An 11,180-nucleotide genomic window follows, 5' to 3' on the forward strand; every position below is an offset into this window, starting at 1 on the left:
AAGGTCAAAACTGTTTCCTCTCATCCCCAGAAGCGACTCCCAAGTGACTGGGGTTTCCCCGCCTCCGGCGGTGGCGCTACCAATATGCCTCAGGTCCTGTGGCCTTATGGTCATGGAGGCGACTTGCCGCGTCAGAGGGCTCCTGGTCGGTTTAGGTGCTTTTTTCATTTGTGTAGGCTTTTTGACCTGCTCAAGCACGCAAGGTGGCAGCGACTCCCTAAAAAGGAGGAAGGTTCTCCCCACGCAGCCCCCGGCCCGGCGGTGCGTCTAGCATCATTGGAGGACGTGTGGAGGTGTGTCTCCGACAGATCTCATGGGATTTGATCGGTGATGGCTCGAGAATTTTTAATATTTGAGATGAGTTTTCATTTGGTTTTCAACGGATTCATATAACATCTCCTTTATTTCTAACGCTAATCCTCCAAGAGATAAGAAAACCCATTTTTCCATTGTTCCAAGTCACCTTAAATAACCTCACCTCCATCTTTCATAGCATTGCCTTTATTTTCCATGTACACCCCAGCGAGTGATTCCATCATCACTAGGTAACAATGAGTGAAGATATTTTTAGTATGAGAATTTAGAAGCCCACATCCAGATTTCTTTAAATAGACACTTTCTTGTTTTACCAACAAAATTAGATGAATATGAGTGCCAAATGATGGATGGCTCCAACGGCAAAGGGAACTGCTAGGTGGTCTCCCCCGCCACCGGGTTGGGATAAACTAAGTATTGTTGCAAGCTTTGGCCTCTTTTCGTGCTCCGCATCCTTCCGAGCAGTTGGGAGCAACTGCAGGGGAGGAGTGCTAATGGTGGCTGCGGTAACTAGTCGGTGATGTCATGATCCTGACGAAGTGGATGGATTAGAGTGTGTGGAGGGCATTAAACTTTTCCGGGAACGAGCTATTATATCTTCGATCATTGAGTCGGATAGCTTGTCACTCATTAAGATCATTGCTATGTCACAATTACAAGGAGGTCTTGGGGATGATATCGTTGTTGCGGAATGTTCTATACACCATAGGGAGAAAATAAAAGGTGCTCACTCTTTGGCGCAGGTAGCTTCTAGGAGTGCAACCTGATCCATCTGGATCCTAGATGTACCATCTGCTATTATATGCAGTATCATCAATTAATGAAACCCCTTGTTCGGACAAAATACTAGCTTTGTTGAAAAATTATGTTGAAATCCTAGACAGTTCAACAAAAACTATTGGAGACTGGAGAACAATATTCATCTTGAAATGAAATGAAATTTGAGAATTTCAGAAAGTCTAAGAACAACCACAACTATCAAAAAAAATGACAAGCTTTCAAAAAAAATCAGTCCATGACTTCACAAAATAAGTAAGAATTTTGACCCCAAAAGAAAGGAACTTTGGAGAACCATACTTAAAAAGATATGTCAACATTGAAAGGACGACATTGGAATAACAATTTCTGCCATTGTGATCAACGGAAATGAAGTTCCAAAGTTCTAAAGATAACTTTCTAATCAAACAAGTGGATCATGCAACAAAAATGAAAATGTAATGAAAATATAAATATAAGAAAATTAGACCGTGCACCTTCCCACCATTCATGACTTCATGGCGTAAAGTCATGATAGGTTCGACATAGTAGCGCTTGTGATGATCACCACTCGCTCAAGGCAATGTGTGGATGACCGAGGATGTGAAAGATATTGGGGTGTGGTTTCACAATGGCGGTTCGTAGCCTTGGAACTCCCTAGAGGCACTACCTAGCGAGAGAAGTTTATGCAAAACGAAAGCGGTGGATGTGATTTATATGTTACATGACTGGCGCCTTTAGTGAAACGACATGTATGATTGAAATGATAATTTTCAGCATTTAACCATAAGTGAGCAACTTATGTTACATAACCATAACACGTGCAAAGAGCTTCCATTGCAAGTCATTTGGCCAAAATATTGGTATATAACTTAATACATATAAATAGTGATACATTGACATGTAACATTCTTGGAATATATCATAAACACTAGTACATTTTCCACAAGAACAATGAAGCCCTTATTTGATAATATGTAAGATAATAACAAATAAATGAAAAAAGAGTCACAATACATTAGGTTGGGCTCCATTTTTTTAGATTCCTCGCATGAAGGGACTAGGGGTAGGCATTGCCATACCCAGATCCAGCACCTTTGCCTGCACCATGCCCACCATTTCTTCCTCCGCCATTACCACCACCGTTTCCACCAGCATCTGCATTTGTACTACCTTGTCTATACCAATTGTTAGTAGCAGTAGCTGAGCCGGAACCAGTGCCACTACCAGCCCCATACCCACTAGATCCTTGATAACCACTAGCTTGCCCTCCACCACCACCGCCACCGGCACCGCCAGCGCTAGTATATCCACCATAGCCACCACCATAAGGATATGAAGATCCTTGACTATATTGACTAGAACCGGAGCCAGAGCCGGACCCGCTACCATATCCAGTTCCACCATTTTGGCCGCCGCCTCCACCGCCACCTCCACCTCCACCGCTTGCATGGCTACCACTATTAGAACTCACGCCAGACCCAGTTCCACTCCCAGCACCCGAGCCACCACCACTCACAGTTCCCCCACCCTCTCCTCCTCCCGCTCCCGTTCCCGTGGCGCTTCCACTGCCGAATCTAACCACCCTTGCAGCATTGGCCAGTCCAATGCTCAAGAGGACAACATAGCCGAGGGCTACTAGCTTTGTGCCTACCATTGTGTGTGTTTTATGGAAGTGTGTACTCTTGCAAGATGAGGTGAGTTCCAAGTGAAAGATCGTATGGACATTTATAGTGGTGCTTGCGGCCATGCATGCTGGGGGTGGAGGTTGGAGTTTTTGACAAAGTCATGTCTGAACTCAAGTGGAGGCTTAGAATAATTAGCGCCTTAATTGGTGCAGGTAAAAGTAAACGATGATGACTGACTGCTAATCGTGATCGCATCGGCGTGGGTTCAACAGTTGTAAGACACATGCAAGCATCCAGTGACGAGCAGAGGAGCGAGGCAACCTCGAAGTTTCCGTAGTTCAGTTTGGAGTGGAAGTAAACGACGACTCCACCCATGTAATCGAGTTGTTGGGTCAAGTAGCCGTGCATGAAGAATTGATTAGCAGATGATCAAGTTCAAGTGGACGGCAAAATCCGTATAAATGCTTTAGCTCTAATGTCCGGGCCAGTATTAGCCGATGGTTAGTACACCGTATTGATGCCCGGACTAGTTAAAGTTAATAGCTGAACCGGTCCATAGCTTTGGACCTATATGACTTTGCTATTGCTGGCGTGTTTTTATGTGCGTGACTTTGTGTTAGTTGTGTGTATCCTAATTATGCAGAGGCTGGGTGTGTGCTCATTGTGTTTGTATCATCTTGATGCTACATTTTGAGTTAATAAAATCCACCCTTTGTTGGAAAAATAGCTGAACCGGCTGTATTCCGGCGAGATGCTCTAGCTCCAAAGGTTGTGAACCCGAGATACATTACACAGCTGCTTCTTCATCAACTGAACGAAAATGTACGGCAACGCTGCTTTGTGAGCCGAGATGATCTAGCAACGAGTGGTAGTCGGAGCACCAAACAGCAAAGGGAAGCAGCCGGCACTGCCACGTCAGCAAAATCTACAAACCCTCACCTCATCGGATAGATAGGCCGACAGAAATCAATGACAACGAGCCATCGAACCATCGAAGCCGACATTGTCAAGATGGCGGGGAGGCTCGAGGAAATTTTATTCGCCAGACCGACGGCACTGCCACGCAATGCTAGTAAAAGCATCAAAGAGGGGAATACTAGAGATCCATCTGGTAGATCGGGGCTTCCCCGCACTCTCATACGAGACATGGAGGAGGCGGTGACCTACCGCCGGACAAGCGATGGCGGCGTGGTGCATCTAGAAAATCACCTCTCTAGGGTTTGAGAGGCGAGAACGGTTCCGGAAAAACCGGTGGTGCGGTTAGTTAACTAGATGGATCATCACAAGTAACATAATTAACTAGTTTTGCTTTTGCAGACAAAACTTACTATCTATTCATCTTCAATCATGGCAGTACAACAAACAGTAGAAAAAAAATAAAAATTACATGCAGATTGATAGACCACCTAGCGACGACTACAAGCACTGAAGCGAGCCGAAGGCGCGCCGCCATAAATGCCTCTCCCTCGTCGGAGCCGGGCAGAACTTGTTGTAGTAGATAGTCAGAAAGTCGTCGTGTTAAGGCCCCATAGGATCAGCGCATCAGAACAGCAACCGCCACCATTGAGGTGTATCGTTGATCGGAAGAATCCAACCTAAAGACACACGAACGTAGACGAACTACGACAAGATCCGAGCAAATGCACCAGGGACAGATCCACTGGAGACACATCTCCACACGCCCACCGACAATGCTAGATGCACCACCGGGACGAGGACTGGGCGGGGAGGACCTTATTCCATCTTCAGGGAGCCGCCACCTGCTCTTCTTCTTGAGCAGGACACAAATCCTAACAAAATTCAAAGGAACATCTAAAGATGGAACCCTCCTGCCGGCAAGGATCAGGATCCACCGCGCCGCCATGGCCCTAAGGCCACGGGAGACAAGGTGGACCGGCGCTGACGCCGATGGGAAACAAAGAAAACTTAGCCTTTTCTTGGGGAGGCATACGCAACATAATTAACTAGTTTGATGTCACACAAAAAATCAGCTAGCTTAAATTTCAGAGAAAAACCAGCCAGGTTACCTTACAAAATCCCAATAAAATACCGTTGTTTGATCTTCCAACATTCTTTCATTTTAGTTTCATGTATTTTTTTCCTTTTCATTTCTATATTCCCGTTCTATCTATTTTTTCCTTATGGAGTTTCTAATATTTTTATTTATTTTATATTTATATTTCCCCTTTTACTTTTTTTTGAGTTGGCTTTTACTTTTTTGTAATTAGCTTTCATGTGTTCCACCAGTACGTAATATTTTTATGCTGTTTTATAATTTGTTTGAGAAATAAAAAGAATTATCTCATGTGTGTGTATATATTTGGAACAAAGTATATTAATTTTAGAACAAACAATTTTATCATGTTTGTTCTTAAAACAATAATATTTTGATTACCATGATTGATCGTCACAATTAACAAAATCAGCAAGTTTGATGTCACAAAAAAAATCAGCTAGCTTTAATGTCAAAGAAAAAACTCGCTAGCTTACCTTAACAAAGCCCAACAAAATGTCCTTGTTTGAGCTTCCAGTATTTTTGCATTTTTGCTTCATTTTTTTTTACTTTTTAGTTTTATATTCATCTTTTATATTTTTTCTTATGGAGTTTATAATACTTTTAATTTATTTTATATTTATTGTTTTACCTTTTATTTTATTGTATTTAGCTTTCTTGAGTTCCACCGACACTTGGGTAATATTTTGATGCAGTTTCATGAATTTTTTTCAGAAATAGAAAAATTATCAGATGTGTGTACATATATTTTGAACATAATAAATTGATACTAACACAATAGGCTTTATCATGCTTTTTCTAGGAACAAGAACATTTTGCATGACTTGGATAAACACATATTTTCCCTAAGTAGGTAACATATTCAAAGGATAGGCGAACATATTTACAAAAAGTTTTTTCATGTCTACATACGGGGCAATTGATGTATGTCTACGAGAAGCAGATAATGTTATTCTGAATGTACCCTGAGCATGGCTTACTGCATTTTCTCTTTGGAAACTTGTTCCCAACATTTTACAACAGTTTTTTAACCTAGTATGTTCCATCTATTCACTCCACCCAGTTTTGATTATTATTATTTTCAAACTTTTTTCTCCCTGGTATTCCTCCTTTTGGTTTCCTTTCATTGTTTTCCAAATACGCTTCACGTTTTTCCGTCAGTTTCTACTGGGTTTTTTGAACTGAGAATTTCAACTCTAGTTAACCTTGCTCCAGCTTCCAACTGCCAAAAAAAAACATCGCTCCAGCTTCAGCTACTAAAGTCAGGATACGAATCGAGGAACACACACTCCCCAATAGAGATGCACTCACTCAGCCAGTCAACCGGTAAGCTCTGGTACAATAAGAACTGCAACCTTGTGCGGAAAATCAAAGAATTCAGTTAAAGATGCTCAAGAAATTACTCTGGAAGAACTACAACCTTGTGCGGAATATCAAAGAATTCAGTTGATGCTCACGTAATTGCTCTAGAAGAACTGCAACCTTGGGCAGGAAATCAAAAAATTCAGTTATGGAAGCTCATGCAATTGTTCTAGAAGAGCTTCAGCTGCTCACTGGTTTCAGATAGCAGACACACTGGGATAAATTAATCCGGGCGCTGACTTGTATATTGAATCGACTGTAAACTGTAACAACACACTTCAAAAAAAAAAATTGTCTTCAGTGGGTATATTTATGACACACACGCAGATGCCAGACAGGGGCAAACGTGCAACAGGCAATTGAGAGTAGCCTGCAACTCCTGAACACGGCCTTGCACCAGTTACAGCCAGAAAAAGAACAACAGAATCTAGGACCTGAGCCTGCCCATGATAGAGATACTCGTAAACAACAAAATGGCAAAGATGAAATTATAACAGGGCAATTCAATACCTAACTAGATACAACGGAAACAAGCAGAAGAATAAATTGCAACAGAACATTCCACTGGTAAGTTTACTACTGCCTCTGTCCCACAATATAAGATCGTTTTTCAATCTAATATAGCTTAAAAAACGATCTTATATTGTAGGACGGAGGGAGTATAATGATCAGGTGATCAGGTGCTAGCTCCAAGCTCATCTAATGATCAGGTAAAGCTAGCAACTGAACAAACTGAGAGGATTGTCTGCCACATTTAATCTCAGCTACAACAATACTTAGAAACAGGAAGCAGATGTAAATTGGCTAAATACTTAGAAAACCACTGGATGATCTTCAAGAATGAAGACCTCGATGAAAAAAAACCAAGTCGATCCTTCAGTTCAGAGAAATAGAGGCATGAGACTAATCGATTAGCAACTATCTCAAACGCTGACCACAATGACTTCACAATTTAAGCATCAACATGCTAGCGGCTTCAAACCAAACAGATATTCAGGCAGGTATAAATTTCATGCAACCATGAAACAGTCAGAGATTCTTGATCATAACTTGTATACATCAAAAACAAACTAGGCGGCTTAGTTTGTCATGTATAGCTTCTATGCCATGTCTTTTTGCTGGGTGTATGCTTAGTTTGTCATGCAATGCCTCGTAGTGAGTGCATCGAGTTCGTAAACATGCCTACTTGTTAACTGTTTTGCCATGCTCCAGTTTTTCACTAAGTCTGAATATGTTTATGTTTTTGCTATCTTAACATGCTTGCAATTGTATTTTCTGATCCCTTTTGGCTTATGGTCACTAAGAGACTTTTGTTAGATGCTTTGAGTAGCTTCATGGCATGCCTTGCTTTGCCATGATATGTTCCTGTAGCATGTAGTTTTCGTGCTCTAAACATTGCTTCCTGATGATAAATTCCTGATATGCTGTTATTTTCACAAAGTCTGAAACCTGTTATCTTTTGCACTTTTGCCATGCTTGTTTGAACCTGTTAATGAGTGAATTAGCCGTAGCTCATTTTTCATCTTTTGTCAAGCATCATGAGTGGATCCCTGTCATATATTTTTTTGCTATGTTTGAGTGTTGTAGCATATTTATCTTGATGCATTTAACTAGTCACTTGCTGATTATCGCAGACCGGTGTCATATTTGTTTTGTTTGCCATTTCCAAACCGTGCATCCGATTCCGGTGATCTTTATATCGATTTCGACTGAAACCAACTCCTCTTTCCAGTGGCACTCTTGGTTTTCCAAGTTGAGGCCAGTTTCAATCATTCTTTTCCAAATCATGCATATGCATCACATACCGCATCCCGCATATCATATCATGTTTGCATCATCTTGTTTGAGCATTGCACATGGTTGATTGTGTTCCTTTTGCTTGTTGTTCTTTCTTGGGTAGAGCCGGGAGACGAGTACGTGATCGAGGAGCCCGTTGAGTACGCCTACGAGGATCAAGGCAACTCTGAGAACTTTGCAGGCAAGATGACCATACCCTCGAAATCACTTCTATCTTTGCTTGCTAGATGCTCGCTCTTTTGCTATGCCTATGCTACGATACCTACCACTTGCTTATCATGCCTCCCATATTTCCATGTCAAGCCTCTAACCCACCATGTCCTAGCAAACCATTGTTTGACTATGTTACCGCTTTGCTCAGCCCCTCTTATAGCGTTGCTAGTTGCAAGTGAAGATTGGAGTTCGTTCCTTCTTGGAACTTGTTTATTTTGGGATATCATAATATTATCTTTTTTATCTTAATGCACCTATATACTGGGTAAAGAGTGGAAGGCTCGGCCTTATGCCTAGTGTTTTGTTCCACTCTTGCCACCCTAGTTTCTGTCATATCGGTGTTATGTTTCCGGATTTTGCATTCCTTACGCGGTTGGGTTATAATGGGAACCCCTTGGCAGTTCGCCTTGAATAAAACTCCTCCAGCAATGCCCAACCTTGGTTTTACCATTTGTCACCTAGCATCTTTTTCCCTTGGGTTTTCGAAGCCCGAGGGTCAGCTTTATTTAAACCCCCGGGCCAGTGCTCCTCTGAGTGTTGGTCCACCTTGTCAGCCGCCGGTGGCCACCAGGGGCAACTCTGGGCTGGCCTACCGGAAGTTTGGACAATCCGGTGTGCCCTGAGAACGAGATATGTGCAGCTCCTATCGGGATTTGTCGGCACATTCGGGCGGTGTTGCTGGACTTGTTTTACCATTGTCGAGATGTCTTGTAACCTGGATGCCGAGTCTGATCGAATTGTCTTGGGAGAAGGAATATCCTTCGTTGACCGTGAGAGCTTGTGATGGGTTAAGTTGGGACTCCCGTGCAGGGATTTGAACTTTCGAAAGCCGTGCCCGCGGTTATGGGCAGATGGGAATTTGTTAATGTCCGGTTGTAGATAACCTGACACTTACTTAATTAAAATGCATCAACCGCGTGTGTAACCGTGATGGTCTCTTCTCGGCGGAGTCCGGGAAGTGAACACGGTGTTGGAGTAATGCTTGACGTAGGTTGTTCTAGGATCACTTCTTGATCATAGTTCATCGACCGTGCCTTTGCCTTCTCTTCTCGCTCTCACTTGCATATGTTAGCCACCATATATGCTAGTCGCTTGCTGCAGCTCCACATCATGCCTTTACCCTACCTATAAGCTTAAATAGTCTTGATCGCGAGGGTGTGAAATTGCTGAGTCCCCTGACTCACAGATTCCTTCCAAAACCAGATGCAGGGACCGATGATACTGCTCCAGGTGATTCGACAGAGCTCAAGTGGGAGTTCAATGAGGACTCAGGATGATACTACGTGTCTTTCCCGGATGATCAGTAGTGGTGCCCAGTTGGGGCGATCGGGGACTTTGTCGCATTTGGGGGTTGATATTTATTTTGGTTCCGTAGTCGGACCCTGAGTGTATTGAATGAATGTAATGACTTATTTATGTATTTGTGTGATGTGGCGAGTATAAGCCAACTATGTATCTTTCCCCTTTATTTATTTACATGGGTTGTTGTGAAGATTACCTCACTTGCGACATTGCTTTCAATGCGGTTATGCCTCTAAGTCGTGCTTCGATATGTGGGAGATATAGCCACATCGAGGGCGTTACAAGGGACTAGTTCTCCCTCGGGGTTGAGGGTATGTACCAGTAGCTATGTGTTTGATCTCTCTCTCTCTCTCGTGTTCTTGATTTGGCACGATCTTGATGTATCGCGAGCTTTGCTATTATAGTTGGATCTTATGTTTCTCCTCCCCCTCTACTCTCTTGTAATGAATTGAGTTTTCCCCTTGAAATTATCTTATCAGATTGAGTCTTTAAAGATTTGAGAACACTTGATGTATGTCTTGCCATGCGTATCTGTGGTGACAATGGGATACCACGTGATTCACTTGATGTATGTTTTGGTGATCAACTTGCGGGTTCCGCCCATGAACCTATGCATAGGGGTTGGCACACGTTTTCGTCGTGATTCTCCGGTAGAACTTTGGGGCACTCTTTGAGGTCCTTTGTGTTGGTTGAATAGACGAATATGAGATTGTGTGATGCATATCGTATAATCATACCCACGAATACTTGAGGTGACATTGGAGTATCTAGGTGACATTAGGGTTTTGGTTGATTTGTTTCTTAAGGTGTTATTCTAGTACGAACTATAGGGCCGTTTGTGACACTTATAGGAATAGCCCACCGGATTGATTGGAAAGAATAACTTTGAGGTGGTTTCGTACCCTACCATAATCTCTTCGTTCGTTCTCCGCTATTAGTGACTTTGGAGTGGCTCTTTGTTGCATGTTGAGGGATAGTTATGTGATCCAATTATGTTAGTATTGTTGAGGGAACTTACAGTAGCGAAAGTATGAACCCTAGGCCTTGTTTCCTATCATTGCAATACCATTTATGCTCACTTTTATCACTTGCTACCTTGCTATTTTTATATTTTCAGATAACAAAAACTATTATCTACTATCCATATACCACTTGTATCACCATCTCTTCACCGAACTAGTGCACCTATACAATTTACCATTGTATTGGGTGTGTTGGGGACACAAGAGACTCTTTGTTATTTGGTTGCAGGGTTGCTTGAGAGAGACCATCTTCATCCTACGCCTCCTACGGATTGATAAACCTTAGGTCATCCACTTGAGGGAAATTTGCTACTGTCCTACAAACCTCTGCACTTGGAGGCCCAACAACGTCTACAAGAAGAAGGTTGTGTGGTAGACATCAGCAGCGCACGGCGCCGTCGACGGGGGTGAGGCGGCCGGGGAGGAACCCTAACCGCGGCGGCGGCGTCGGGCGGAGGGGATCGATTGTGAGAGTGAGGGGGTGCGGGGGGCGCTCGGGCAGGTTTTCTTTTCCCCTAGTAGTAGCGCTGGGTAGAGGCCGGCGCTATTGCTAAGCCCACCAGCTGTAGCGCCCGTTCGAAACAAATGCTACAGGTAAGTGGGATACCGTTTTTGCCCTGCGGCCCATGTAACAGCAGCGCGGCCCAAGCTAACAAACGTTGCTGTTATTCAATAGTAGTAGCGTGTTTTCTACCCAGCGCTACTGGTAAATACTAGTAGCATGGGGTCAAAAACAGGCGCTACTGGTGAACTTCTACCTATAAGCATTTT

General features: G+C 43.1%; 1 protein-coding gene across 1 annotated transcript; it reads right to left on the bottom strand.

Moving 5' to 3' along the window:
• Positions 1-1,918: 1,918 nt before the first annotated feature.
• Positions 1,919-2,755, bottom strand: LOC119270344 (glycine-rich cell wall structural protein 2-like). The gene has a single exon (XM_037552353.1). The coding sequence runs from the start codon at positions 2,726-2,728 to the stop codon at positions 2,132-2,134; it is 597 nt and encodes a 198-aa protein (XP_037408250.1). The 5' UTR covers positions 2,729-2,755; the 3' UTR covers positions 1,919-2,131.
• Between the last annotated feature and the right edge of the window lie 8,425 nt (positions 2,756-11,180).

The sequence above is a fragment of the Triticum dicoccoides genome, chromosome 3A (assembly GCF_002162155.2).
Source record: "Triticum dicoccoides isolate Atlit2015 ecotype Zavitan chromosome 3A, WEW_v2.0, whole genome shotgun sequence".
NCBI classification, from domain to species: Eukaryota; Viridiplantae; Streptophyta; class Magnoliopsida; order Poales; family Poaceae; genus Triticum; species Triticum dicoccoides.

What these genes read in the sequence shown, in the direction of transcription:
- LOC119270344 (XM_037552353.1), bottom strand. Translation starts at nt 2,728, where the DNA reads ATGGTAGGCACAAAGCTAGTAGCCCTCGGCTATGTTGTCCTCTTGAGC.